Consider the following 14,559-nt stretch of genomic DNA (forward strand, 5'->3'; position numbering starts at 1 on the left):
AGTAGATAATGGATAATAATTGCAAATAGCAACAAAATTATTAATTGGAGTAGGAAAAGGGTAAAAAATAATAGTCATGTTTCTAAAACATAAAAACAACCGAATACAGATATTCTGTTCTTCTGTAAACATTTATTTGGATAATTTAATTTAATGTTTTACAATTTAAGTTATTGTAATATTGAATTATCTTGTGAGTAACATCAATTCTTACACAAATGTTTGTAGTAGTAAATGAAATGACACATTTAATAGAATTTAACACCGTTTTATATGGTGAAACTGACGTCTAACACTGAGAATTATTTATTTTATTTTGGAGAGAAGGTTGGCACGCATCTGCGTATTTTGGAACAGGGCTTTGATGAGGCTGCGGAGTTCTTCATTCCTGAAGTGGACGGCGAGAGGGCCGGTACCGTCTTTCCAGTGGTTCTCGATATCTTTAAGGGAACCACCTAGGACGAATATCAATTCTTGAAGCTTGATCCAGGATTGCACGTGTTGTTCTATGTCAGTCGGGTTCTGGAAAAATACGAAATTATTTTCAGTACAAAAATCAGTCTTGACTGTGGAGAAATTAATTCATTATATGAGATTACAGATAGCGGGATAAATCTAGTTATGTAGATTACAAAAAATGGATTTGTATGGCCATACATGAAATAATAATAAGAATTTCTTAAGCTAATTTACCTGGAAAAGATGTGGAGCCTTCTGCACAACAATAGTGTACATTTCAGTGAGCTGTGTGGCCATTTCCATGGATATATCTTCCACGGTGCACACGCGGTGGATCAGCTCGTCCAGGAACATGTTGACTAGTGTTGCCATCAGTCTGTTTAGCAAAGAAAGTAAAATTATATTTACAGTGGAACCGATTATTGCGTAAGTACGTAACAAACAGAACTGAAAAAAATCTTCAATAACTTGAACGCTATTAATTTTTTTTATAACGTTCTTATATAATGCCTATAAGAAATAATTTGTGCATAATCCCCAAATAACCACATCAAGACCATTCATATCGTTAATTCTAACGCTGTGGCAAAATTGTTAGTTGGGAACAAGCATCCGTGCTAAAAGAATTTGTGTCACACATACACAAGATGAGAATAAGAAAAAATAAAATCTATAAACATCGGAATGAGAACTTCTATTTTACGGTAGTCAACTAAAACAAATATTTCACAAGACTTACCTAGTAAAGACATTATTAGGAAAGACTCCTATCCAGACGTTCTTCAGTAAATGCAGTTGTCGGAGGCACTGACGGACTGCCGCCTCCGCGTTGTCGCTCAACACGTCTTTTACGACTATGCAGTTCAGATCTGCAAGAATATCAATGTTTACCATTAAAAAAACTCTAGATACAACAACAAAAACAAAGGAAGTGATGAAGAACGGTTGCATTATGCTTCCGAAGAAAGTGCTAATGTTCAGTATCACCATCATCAAACTTTTTATTTTCCTTATGCAAGGCACAGGCCTCTTCTTACGCAGAGAAGGAATGAGAATAAATTAAAATAATCCGCGACATAAAAATAGTAATAAGATTAGATACTAGATAGATACTTTGGAATACATAAAGATTATGTAGCTCTGCTTGCAAGTCATAAAACATTCTCAGTAAAATGTGAAAACCAATTTGTAAAGTTATTCACGGTAAAATAGGCGAACCAATTAGCCGCGTGAAAATAGCTAGAAAGATTTTTTAATAGGCAGGTACAATACCTAACTTATTTAATAAAACAAGCGAAGTCAGTGGTGTAGAACGGCGCATAATAGAAGTGAAATCACTTGTTTAGATTTATTGAAAGCAAGGCGTTGATAGTTACGCTTATATCATTTCATGTAGGTAATATGATGAACAGCATTCAAGCGAATTTAAACCTTATGCAACTGACCTGAAGACCTAATATTGTCCAATATCTGTTTCCTCTGCTGCTGCATATGTATAGTGAGGTGCTTGTAGCCCAGGTCTCGAATCTTCTGCACCAAGTCAACAAAGCCGATGGGATAGTCGAGTTCCCGTCCTTCCATGAGGACCAGCCATTTGTCACCAAAGAGTTGGAGATTGTGCGCTAGGTACATACAGTTATTGTGGAAGAGGGCTGAAAGACGAAAAAAAAATATTTACACAAAGGCATTGGGAAGACAAGGTCTGATAGTCAAAATATAAATCGTCCAATTAAAATGAATGAAGAATTAAAACTAAAGTGACTCACCAACATACTGTGGGATGGTTTGCAGATAGTTCTCATGGTGATATGGTACCACTGCATCATACAGCTCAAACACCAACCGAGTGGTGTTATACAGCTTCTTGCACACCACATCGGAACACTGCACCGCCTGCTCCATCATCACATAAGCCACATCCAACAGCTCCTGAGCAGTCTTTGATATCATGCACCTCGGGAAGAAGTACAAACTCTTTGGAATAGTCTTATCAAGAATATTCAATGCCTCTGCTCCTTCTTCCTCTGGCTTTATGTCCAGCCCATCATTCGGCACATGCTCCACCCCAATAGACATTGAAGCACTCAAATCTTTCAGCATAATAGCCCTGGCTGTCTCCAAGAAATGCTGACTTGACTTATTAGCAAACAAAACATCAATGTTGTTCAGATAATGCAATATAGAGAGACAATCTTCAGTAAAGAACTTGACTAAAACTAAGAAGTTCTGAAACTCCTGTATTTCTGAAGTGATCCTTCCATATATCTGTAGATCATTTATGTTGTTTGGTATGGTATCAATCAGGCAATCTTTGATCAGTATGTCTCTAAACTCCGAACTGATTTCTATGCCAACCATCCTCATTATTGTGGTGTCCCGCTTAAAATCAACATTTAGCTTATTGTTCAAATAATTGAAGAGTATTCTTAAGTTAGCTATGACAGCATCATATCGAGGTTTAAAATTCTGCTTGTGCATTATAGTAACAGTCATCAATTCATCAGTTTCATCATACACAGTCACATCACTGTGTATTATAGGCATCAGTACTTCTTTTAGAAGAAACTGGGCAAATTCAGCTACTCTTTCAGTCAATTTCTTACTCCTATCAAGGGCATTAAGAATATCAACAACAATGAGGGACTCATCAAAGCTTAAATTAATGGTGACTACAGTTTTTCGAGTGCCAGCTTTTATATTCCAAGTTACCATCCTGCCCCACTCAGTATACAAATCAGTGAGCAGGTTTTCCCAAATTAACTGAGCTGTATGTCTAGTGTTGCTGTACACTTCTAAGTTCTGGAACCCTTCTGCTGGAGACTCAGCATGCTGCAGAAGATCATACACAGCTTCCACAGCCCTAGTGAAACTCTGTGCCTCCCGCCCATCGTCAAACTCCTTGACAAACTGCCCGCAAAGAAGCACATCACGGACTATGTTGAGAGCAAAGTTGATGGATGTAAGTTCATTCTGCAGCTGATCACGGTTGGCTAACGACTTGAGTATTTCAGCCATAGTCTCCTGTTCTATTTCCACCTTACAAACTTCCATATCCTCGGCTAAAGTTTGTGTCTCTGAACATAATGCTGCACTTTCCTCCAGTATTGATGTCACATCATGTTCAGTAGAGATCAAGAACGACTTTAAGTCATTCTTTAATTGTTCTATTTCTTTGGATATAAGAGGAATCTTCTCAGAAGGTTTCCAGTTAGTTTCATTGACATCAAAAATATTTTTCAGTACATTATCTACATTATATTCCTCCATTTTAATGTTTTCTTTTGGATCTATCTTTTTTAATTGAAGGCTCTGGATGTTTTTCACGATTGGGTGATTTGTGCGAGTGTCGGCGTTGCCTTGAGTGGTATTTGTTAGAGGTTACAGCATTTCGTAAAGTATTTACTAAGAAACGCTTGTTGGTTTTGTTTTGTGGAGCTTTTATCCAACCAGAAGGCCCAACTATTTCAGCCCTTGCAGCTCCTTGAACAGCTTCCCGCATTAATTCCTCTACAGCGAGTCTGAAATTGAATAAAATCAAGATGTTGCTTACGAAGGAACCTGGTGTATTCAATAATAGTACTTACATATTTGCTGCAAAAATATATTAAATTATATGATACCATATACCATGAATTTACTTTATTTTATTGCATTTATTTTATTATGAAAATCACTATTATTCGTAATTTCAATATATTAAAACCGTGAAAACTCTTATACCAAGCGAAATGGATTCTAATTGGAACGTTGTGCAGGATAGATAAGATTGCTATGTCTACAATAATATTGGTCTAATAATAACGCATGGAGATAAATCTCCAGTGAACAGACGACTTAAAATCTCGAATACTAAAGTTCTATATCAATAAATGAAAAGAAAACAAGAGATACTCACTTTTCTAGGGCTTCGTCATCTAATGGTTCTTTTTCGGGTTGATTAGTAACATCTTCCTTCTCTGTCATAGTTTAAATTACAACTAATATGTAAAATATCACTACACTAACGTATAAATATTAATTAACCAATTATTTATTTCGAATTTCCGCAGAAATCCATTTTCGATAAAATCCTCAACCTACGAGAAAACAATCACGTATTTTTGACAGTTGTTGCATAAAATGCGTTCGTTGTTTGTATCTGTGTACAAATCAAAACGTTATTTTTAATTTCATCTGAATGTCATGATTATAAATCTAGTTTTAGTGAAATAATTATACAACTATAAAAGACCATATACTAGGTATTCAATAAAATATTAAGAAAGATAAGAGTTGATAATGTTTTAGTCACGAACGCAGCTACAGGATTTATCAGTTTTTAAAACTGGCAAGTATTTTGACTGCGTGGAGTGAAACGTCAGCCACGTCCGAACGACTGTCACCGATCGTCTTGCAGCGTTCGCCAAATCTGCTTTTAGTTGTTTATTATTAAGCATAAAATAAGGTAAGTTCAAGTTATTTTGCCCTAAATATCTGTAATTTGATGCTTTCTTATTATTCTTCATCAATGTAAACAAAAATCGAACTCTTTTCATTCAAAATTATTGTATTAGAATACCATCCATCTGCAACCTATTTTAGAGCCAAGATAAAGTCTCTATTTTAAATTTTCAGACACAATGAGCGCCAAGCTGCTGTCCCTGATCCTCATCATCGCTACTGCGGTGACCGCTGAAGATGAGCCAGCGATTGCGAGGTTACTTGTATCGAAGCAAGTGCTGAACAAATACTTGGTGGAAAATATGGATATTCTGGTGAAATACACGCTGTTCAACGTCGGTACCGCGCCCGCTGTGGATGTTAAGCTGGTAGACAACGGTTTCCACCCTGAAGTGTTCCAAGTTGTTGGTGGTCAGTTGACAGCTCACATCGACAGGATACCTCCTCAGACGAACGTGTCTCACGTCGTGACCGTGAGGTCTAGCAGATACGGCTACTTCAACTTCACGTCAGCTGAAGTTTCATACAAGGCCAGCGAAGACGCCACTGAGGTGAGACACTTTTATTACTTTCACTTTATTAAGTGGCCCATTTCAGTATACAGTTACTTTTAACTATTATAGGTATATAAACTTATCTGATACTCCTAGGTTACTGAATAGAAACATCTGTGTACTTTCTCTTTGAAATACTATGTTTTCTGACTAGCTTATCAGTTTCACCTTGTTCTAACTAGACTATAAGCACTATCCCCAATTAGAACATTATTTGAAATTCTATCAAATTTTTTTATATTGTATTTAACAGTAAACAGTTTGTTGGTCTCCGTACTAACAAATAAGATAAACTTTTGATACAAGATCTTCCATAGATAATTAAGCACTTGAACTAAGTTCAACAACCTTCCATTATTAAATAATATATCAATGAAGGTAGTTCTATTCTAATTCTAACTATAATGTAGCCCCCAATCAGGTGAATTGTACATTGCATTACTTATAAAATGAAGGTTCTAAGAAGGCATTAGCTCAGTCATTATAGTAATGTTATTCAAATAACTTAATTAATAAAATGAAAAGTACTTTTAACTTTTCATTTTGTTACTTTTTCACATAAAATCTATGATTTCGATGATCCTTTGCAGTAACTTACCTTATTTATCAGAATAACATATAGGCTCGTTGTTTCTATCAATGCGCGAGAAGTAGATCCCTTAGATTACGGATAAAACTGCAGATGAAAGTCAGTACTCTCTAGTATCTCTTAATAAATCATGTGTATAATAAGCTGGAGCCCACACTGGACCGCAGTGCATAGTTATTTTTATAAATAACACCATATATTTTTACCATAAGGAAATATTCCTGTAAATAAAAAACACACTGTGCAAGTAGTAGGCACAATTTTCTTAACTGAAAAAAATAAATATAAAAAGTAATAAAAAGTATTGTTCATTGACCATTCAAACTTTTTACTGCATGCGGGGTGCATGCAGTAAATAATATTTTAACTATTATTACTTTACAATCATTGTCAATATAACAGACTTGTAATTTTTGTTTTATGTTGCTGTGAAGCGGCCCAGTCATTAGCCATTTTTACTGCTTAATTCAACAACATTACAATCCTTAGCGTTTAATAACAGATGCAACCATAAATAATATATAAAATAATTTAGACCCAACAATTCACATGACTTTGTCTTGACTCAGCTTTCAAGTTCAAGATAGGTCCTTTATATCCAACATTATACATTGTAACTTGACCTATTTATTGTACAAAAAATATTTTTTAACCATGTAACCAATAAACTAACTCAAAAATTATTCTTTAATTCCAGGTCCAACAGTCAATCAGCAGCTCTCCCGGTGAAGGTGCTATCGTTGCATTCAAGGACTACGACCGCAAGTTCTCATCCCACATCCTCGACTGGACAGCGTTCGCAGTCATGACCCTCCCCTCTCTCGCCATCCCCTTCGGCCTCTGGTACTCCTCCAAGAGCAAATACGAGAAACTAGCCAAGCCCAAGAAGGCCCATTAGGTTTAGTTAGGTAATTAGATCACTGCTAATGTTGTATGTTGAGTTTCTATGTGACATGACTGATTTTCTTTTTCATATGTCACATCCGATTTCATTTGTTTTTTTATCTATGTGAATTAGTGTTACCACCTATCAATTTTGGTTCAATCGTTTTCACTATTTATTAATTTCATCTGATTTAGATTTAAGAATTTATGTAATGCATTAGTTGCCCAGTTGGATGATTCATTTTAGTTGAATAATTACGCAAATAAGATTAGCAGATGATCTATCTCACTCCATTAGCTATAGTACATCAACATCTTGTTAATATTAATTTATATGAACAATAAAAAGTTTTTTATAAGTCAAGCCTCATTTTTATTGCAGCTGTAGCACATACTCCTCAGTATAAAGGGAAATTATTGTAACAACTTTACATGTATAATTTATCTCAGTGCAGTTTGAAGCTATCATTCATTATAAGTAAACAAACATATAAATCAATTCCCCTGTCGCCATTTCGTTATATCCAACAAATAAACTCATTTTCCCTCTGACCTGCGACGCCTATGTAGATACACCCTTTTGTCTACAAACACTAAATTAATTTACGAAAGCTGACCCTGATTTTTCAAGATCTCTTCTTTTTGGTTGGGTGCCTGGGTGACCAGGCTACAATAGGTCCCCTATGGGTCTAACTGTGAACTACCTACCAATTCTTCCGTCGGATCGCAGTTAAAATGCTGAGAGTTCACCTTACATTTAGATTCCGCAAGGACAACATTAATCTAAATGATTCAGTAAGGTGATTCTCACACTGCCCCGCATGATGCAGCGTAGCGCGTGGATGCGTGTTCTTCCGTTGTTTGTAAGTATCTCCGTTTGTATGGAAAACACGCACAGTCCAACACACTGAAAATGCATCCACGTGCGTTCATGCGGATCACTATACACGCGGAAAAACATGCACCCCCACGCGTAGGTGCGGGGCGAGACGCATGGTATGGCACACCGAATCCCGCAGGGCCGCGCGTGATTTTGAATGGGCGTGACGTGTGTTTTTGAAAATGGATCTCGATGAGAGCCGCCATGCGTGAATCTACAAAACGCACCTACGCGCGTGAGTGCGCAAAAAACCCGTACGATGATGCAGACCTGGACTCCCGCAGGAACGCGCGTAGGTGCGTCGACACGCAATATGCTATGCAGCATCATGCGGGGCAGTGTGAAGATCGCCTAAAGAAGCAGCAGCTTTATTTAAAAACTGCAGGTACTACCACAGATTACCTTAATAGTTACTTCGGTAGTACTGGTAAATTAGGACAATCGATAATCAAAGGCGTTACATTGAGATTCCGTTAGATGGCGCTGGCGTCGAGCGTTAGTTTAATAAATGTTAGATGCCGCATGGAAGTGAAGACAAAGCCCAAGGCCAAACCGCAATTACTTAACACTTTATAGTTTAGTAAATCGCTTTAATAGAGAAACCTTAAAACATTTATCTTCATGCCCTTCAGCGCAGAAGGATGGCACCATTTCTACAGTAAGTATGGCCAAAATCCCCCACAGCTTGGGGGAAGCCGTTGTCTAGCAGTGACGTATTAGGCTGTGACGATATACCTATTGATAGGAAGTGTATGTTTCACGGATTATATACCTACTGATATCCTAAGTACCTATTGAAAATTTTACTAACTTCTAATTTTATTTAGTTTCCTACCCACTTTAGGGTCAGACCTTTGAATTAAACGACCTTGTAAATCCACTTAAACCTGGAGACAGGAGTCGCAATCTATGACTCAGCGATGACTGCAAGCTCCATTCTACAGGTATAAATCTAGCTAAACATTTCGTGCCTACTTGAACAGACAATGAGTTTAGCCACTTCAAATATCACGCGAGAAAGTAATGCAAGGCCGCTCACTTCACCCACTGCTCCAATATAATCATTAGGTAGGTACTTATATACTTCAATGTGCAAAAAAAAATACCTACTTAGTGGGCTACTGGCACTGGTAAGCTGTAAGCATAACACATGTAGGTAGGTATTATGATACCTGGTTCGTTCGTAACGTGATGCACTTTTACATGCAATTCTCCAGACGATGCGATATTGCGATGCATAGATTATTATGTCACGTGTAATATCGCCGCCACGATCTATTCCACTCGATGGACACAAATGACACAATTAAGAGCGCTGTTAGTTTTGTCGCCAGCACACAATATGATCATACGCTGCGTTTGGTTAATTTAATAAGTTATATTCTAATGTGTAGCCGATTTCTTGACCAAGGCGCCTATCAGGCGGATTGAGGGAAAAGAAAGTCTTGTGACAGTGAAGGGGCTCTCCCAGACTCCGGGGTGTTTTGTCAGTGTTTCTTAAACCCACAAAGAGATATAGATCTGACCCGGGAATCGAACCCGACCCCGTGGACAGCGGTTGTGCTATGCGGCTAGACCAACGAAGCAGCTATACCTACCTAAGTACCTATATATAGATACTGACAAAGAAAAGTCTTGCGTCTTCACTTATCACTCACCTGGAGGAGAGTAAACAAATGTCTGAGAAATGGTAGAAAGAAATGTCAATGACTCCAAAGGGTCAAAACAAACACAAGGCGTGTTTTGGCAAGATCAACCATAAGAAAAATAAGCGCGTCATATGAAAATATGACGCAGTCTCGATTTCAAAAACATCATTCATTCTTCGAAGAACATACCATATTACAATGAAGACCAAGGATGAATCACATAAAGAATAAACAAATAGATCGGTACATAAGTGCTTTAAAAATTAATAATTTACTGAAACTTTATTAAACTTAACAATTAATTGAATCATGATATACAACACTGTAGCCTAATGAGTGATGTTTATTAATTAAACTTGGACACAGTTTATCTATTTGGTATGTATAAACAATGAAGTAGGTGACTCGTCCCAGTATGGCATATAGGTAGGTAGAGGAAGTTTTAATTTATGCAACGTGATATCTACGCGTTGCGTTCGTGCAGTTGCAAGTCGGGGTTATTTACCGTACTTCAACGTCAATTTACCAGTTATTGATTCCTTTGTTGCAGACAAAAATACGATAAATATGTATGTATTAGTGTAAGCCAGATGTGCTGTACTTTTTAGTACAAGTCAATGCGTTTGCTATCCTACAGCATTGGCAGAAGCCCAACGCGATAAAATGATGACTTCAGCAAAATTGCATTTCATGTTCTAATAAAACGCTACCTTACAGCTGCAGTGCTAATTTGTTTCGTTTCGGTAAATAGCGAAAATGCGTTAGGTAAATAGTGTAGGTACAATAGCAACTAACATTATTTATTTTCCTATCTACGTAGGCATTACGAACTTGGAGTTCTAAATTAATTTTAATTTACTAATTTAGGTACCATAGAACCAATGCATATTTTCAATAAACTTTATATTCCTTTACCTATTCAGAGATATAAGTGTTAAACGTGCTTTATATAGACTGCTTTGGTACAAATCTATGTTTCGATGAAATTCAAGAGAACAAGTAAAAATAACATTCACTATATCAAGGAAGTTAACAAAAAAGTTATGATGCAATAATCCGCTCCGAAGTGCCAACTATGATGCAGTAAAACAAGTTTGAGATAAAGTCTGATAAACTGCAAACGTTGCTTGCCTACGATGACTGGTCTAGTCGAATGACCTCATACAACATTTCCACACCCGCCCGTGGCTTTTCGTTTATGGTCAACGCATTATCAATACAAGGCCGGAATATACCTACGACGATAGTGAAAATAACAATGTTCAATAGGTACACATTGCGGATTTTCAGCGTACCTAATCCAACGAATAAAACTGCACCCTAAGCATACGCCGAATAATGTAGAATGTAGCGTGAAAATAAACACTCGTACTTATCGTTGGTCGTTATTTGGGAAAATCATTAATGTAGACTCTTATCTAAAATCTCGATAAAAACTGTTAGCGTGACTTGTCGCTCAACAACAATCGTTTGGTAAATCAACGCCGCTAGAAATCTAGACTGAAATAACTAAGCTATGTGTACCTAGGTATATTTACAGCAGTTGACCGAATCGACCGATGTTTGGGCTCGTTGACCATAACAAAGTCGTCGACGGTTTGCTGGTCATTGATTCTTACAGCAGAGGTAAGTGCCTGATTAGCCAAGGCGAAGTATTGAAACGTCATTTAATTTCAAACTATTTTCTTTCGACAATATCTTGATAAATGATGACGTCTTGAAACAAATAAAGGGATTTGTTCAACTGTTGCGATAAGTTATTCATTTTGGTGCAGGTAAAGAAACGTGACTCGTTAATAAAGATAACGAAGTAAATATTAATTCCATGAACTTTATACAATAATACATTCGATAAGAATGGGTAATTGATCAACGTAAGAGTCTTTTCCGGTCCGAACAATTTAAAACAAATGTTTTCTGCTTAGGGTAAAAAAGAAATTTTCTGTGAATTGCAGGAACCAGTCTCAATCTAGTTGATAGCAATAATACGAATTGATTTGTCCTACATAGTTCAAAGGTTAAGCCATATTTAGAATCTGACTTAGATAGTTCCACGGACATGAGACGGAGAAATACGGAAACAAAATATGGAAATATAGGTTAGCAGATGTTCCCACAGCTGCTCGTGGAAACGGAATTAAAAAACAAGTTTGGCTACTTTAAACCAAACTCATTGAATAAAAACTTGTCTTTTGAATGTCATGAGAACCGTGTGCTAGGCAATTGTGTTCCATTGGAATTTCTGGGACAGACGGCCAGCACATCAAACTACTAATAACTACTTACTACAATATGACAAAAATTTGATAGATGCTCTACTTTATCTCTAAAGCATAAGGTGCAAACTTGGTAGGGAAAATTTTGCAGATTGTCTCTAGTAGCTACTTAATTGATAGGTATAGGTACATATTATTTAGTGTTCTTCAAAAATACTTATTTGGAAAAACCTTAATTAGGTGCCATCCATAGATACAGGCACCTACTTGTTGATAACAATAAGCCAACTCTTCTATATTTACTTATGACTCAATCGATGTTGGCGAATACTTGACACTTTTTACAGTTTTTCGATTCTTCGTGTACCTATGCTAGGTGCAGCATTTGGACTGGCTTTCGTTTGCCGTGAGAAGTGGGTAACCTACCTATGTCTGTAAAGGGTCACGACCTCACAGATCGATCGTCTGCCATGTCAGCCTATCCCCAAGGCCATTAGTCACTGAACACTATTTTGTACCACTGCTTCGTGGGTGCGGTAAGATTCACGCAATTTTATTAAGCTTTACTTTGATAGTGACTGCTATAGACATTAGCAAAATAATCCACTCGTTAAGATTTTTTCTTGGAAAACTGTCATTAATTTATTACAGAAATTAGACAAATCGTTGATGATTAATGATTTAGCACAGGAAGCATTCATAATAATTTACGAATGAAAACGGTAATATTAAAATGGCGAAACGCTAACGAGAATAATTACAACTAATCACTACAACTGTATTGCGGCAGTTAATCGCTGCACTTCCTGTAAGACGTCATGATCTAGGAAGCCATATAAAGGATGGCTCGCCACTTGTCCTTGTTAAAAATATTCTCATGACGTTACAAAGAAAACACAACATCTTATAGGTGTATTAGAATCGTCTAATTCTCACAGTAATGTGAAAATAGTGTCAGGTTCATAGTTCACAGCTAAATAGCACATTACAATATGTGTTTGCGATTAGCCACAGTTATTAACTTTCGTGAAATGGCAATGAAACACGATAGGAATTGCGTTCTTCGCATGTTTAATAACTGAGAGAAACGTCGAATAATTTCTGACTCGACTGGAGTTCTCTTACAACGAAATTAAGTCGTAATTGAGCTCGCACTTATCATCACACAAAATGTATCGTTCTCACGAAAGTTACGTTCTAAAACAATAATGTTTGTCTGTGCCAGTTATAAACAAACTGTATTACGCCGTTCCCGAATGTTCCGCTCAGAAGTCTTGAGCAATTTGGATCATATACAGCGTGACTAATGCGCCAGGATTGTTATCAAACCGTGCATGTCAGTCGCAAGGCTTCGATACAGGCAATTAGTATGTGTAATGTATGTTCTCTGCACTTGCTGTGAGTAACCAGTTTTGATTCAAACGTGTCTGTCATGCTCATATTATTATAATCATCAGATCAACTTTATCAGTTCTGAATGTGTTCTGTGGATTTTGTATTGATAGGCGGGACTAAGCACTCTAGATTATAGATAAAGATTACACTAATTTGCAGACTTCGAGATACCGAATGAGATATCGAACTAACTAAACTTTGACTATTCTTTTAAAGTTGCCGAAAATTACGCCGCCTTTCCACTGAACTAGTACGCCCCTATTAAGTCGTTAAAACTCAGAAATTTGGCGATACGCGCAGAACATGTTAAAATTCGCGTGAAAACATACTTTGGTAGTCAAACAAACGCAACGCTCCATTTCGCCAGCTGCAAGCGTAATGTAACTGCATCAACGGACTGTCGGTCAACGAAACAAATATGTACCTACTTGCAATCGCTGGTTCTCATTGAGTGATGCGTCATTTATTTCTATTATGAAATTCTCCCGGCTGAAGCATAACTATGCTGTGAGAGGAATAGCCATACGTTCGATCATGACTTAAAGAAGACATGCAAGGATTTAGTAGACCTCCGTTTAATGTTCTCCAACACGAAGTAAATATGAACAAATTCCCCCATTTTGCATTATGCCTTTATCCAGCACTGGACGTTTTTAGACTGTGACGACTACGTGTGCATGGAAAAGATGAAAACTATAATCTACATTAGTCATGCAGCGTTAAAACAGTATTAAACCACAGACAGACACTGACATACATAATCAATTAGATAATTTCTAATATAAAAGATCTGACGAAGAAACCTTGACACCCGGAATGTGTTCAAGTCCTCGTTGTATCGCATTACAGACTGCGGCTATGGCTCGCCGACACAAACCGGTTACAATTTCAAAATCAATGTAATAGACAACTTCTTCATTATTGCTTATTAATGAAGTTTTTTGAGCGTGACCAACATTTAGAAGCTAAATAAAAATAAATGGAATTAGAAGCGTTTTCTTTGCACGATTTTTCTAAGCGGTCATGAACTTTTAGACGTCATGGACTAAGGACTTAATAATTAGGTAGTCGCCGCAACCACTTAACAATAATGTAACATTTACACGACAGATAGAACCTGTCGCACAAAAGAAGCAAACACTCGCTTCGCTTGTGGTTTTTTTGTTTTAGAGTGGCGTAACTAAATACATTATTAAGTATCAAGTTACGTAAGCGAGAAGCCCAATTAGATAAGCTCTAATTTTCACGTCTTTTTAGAAAAGCGAACGTGGTTACTTCGATACTATGGAATAAACATATTTTTCTGAATAAGGTGCGAATATTGCTACTAAAACTATGTGTACAATTACAACACTGTAGAAAACAATAAAAATATACAGGGAAACGGGACTTAGAATCACATCAAGTCTGCCAATTAATGAGAATCCAAAACTAGGCACCTACATATTGATAAAATGCATATGGGTATGTTGTTTAAGGAAAATAACAAATA

General features: G+C 36.9%; 2 protein-coding genes across 2 annotated transcripts; one reads left to right on the plus strand and one right to left on the minus strand.

The window, feature by feature from the left end:
* Nucleotides 1-104: 104 nt before the first annotated feature.
* LOC124629731 (centromere/kinetochore protein zw10 homolog) lies at nucleotides 105-4,551 on the minus strand. The gene is made up of 6 exons (XM_047163258.1): nucleotides 4,355-4,551; nucleotides 2,226-3,977; nucleotides 1,905-2,111; nucleotides 1,199-1,328; nucleotides 694-835; nucleotides 105-522 (listed from the first exon to the last, which is right to left on the minus strand). The coding sequence occupies exons 2-6, from the start codon at nucleotides 3,724-3,726 to the stop codon at nucleotides 307-309; spliced, it is 2,196 nt and encodes a 731-aa protein (XP_047019214.1). The 5' UTR covers nucleotides 3,727-3,977; nucleotides 4,355-4,551; the 3' UTR covers nucleotides 105-306.
* A 221-nt stretch (nucleotides 4,552-4,772) lies between these two features.
* LOC124629738 (translocon-associated protein subunit beta) lies at nucleotides 4,773-7,291 on the plus strand. Its single transcript, XM_047163271.1, has 3 exons — nucleotides 4,773-4,903; nucleotides 5,074-5,450; nucleotides 6,740-7,291. The coding sequence occupies exons 2-3, from the start codon at nucleotides 5,079-5,081 to the stop codon at nucleotides 6,938-6,940; spliced, it is 573 nt and encodes a 190-aa protein (XP_047019227.1). The 5' UTR covers nucleotides 4,773-4,903; nucleotides 5,074-5,078; the 3' UTR covers nucleotides 6,941-7,291.
* Nucleotides 7,292-14,559: the final 7,268 nt, after the last annotated feature.

This window comes from Helicoverpa zea, chromosome 1 (genome assembly GCF_022581195.2).
Source record: "Helicoverpa zea isolate HzStark_Cry1AcR chromosome 1, ilHelZeax1.1, whole genome shotgun sequence".
Lineage (NCBI taxonomy): Eukaryota > Metazoa > Arthropoda > Insecta > Lepidoptera > Noctuidae > Helicoverpa > Helicoverpa zea.

Bases quoted from the DNA above. Each gene is read 5' to 3' on its own strand.
- LOC124629731 (XM_047163258.1), bottom strand. From the start codon at position 3,726: ATGGAGGAATATAATGTAGATAATGTACTGAAAAATATTTTTGATGTC. The intron at 1,329-1,904 runs GTCAGTTGCATA...ATATTCTTGCAG, and splicing joins GGACAATATTAGGTCTTCAG to ATCTGAACTGCATAGTCGTA. The intron at 523-693 runs GTAAATTAGCTT...GTATTTTTCCAG, and splicing joins AGGCTCCACATCTTTTCCAG to AACCCGACTGACATAGAACA.
- LOC124629738 (XM_047163271.1), top strand. From the start codon at position 5,079: ATGAGCGCCAAGCTGCTGTCCCTGATCCTCATCATCGCTACTGCGGTG. The intron at 5,451-6,739 runs GTGAGACACTTT...CTTTAATTCCAG, and splicing joins CCAGCGAAGACGCCACTGAG to GTCCAACAGTCAATCAGCAG.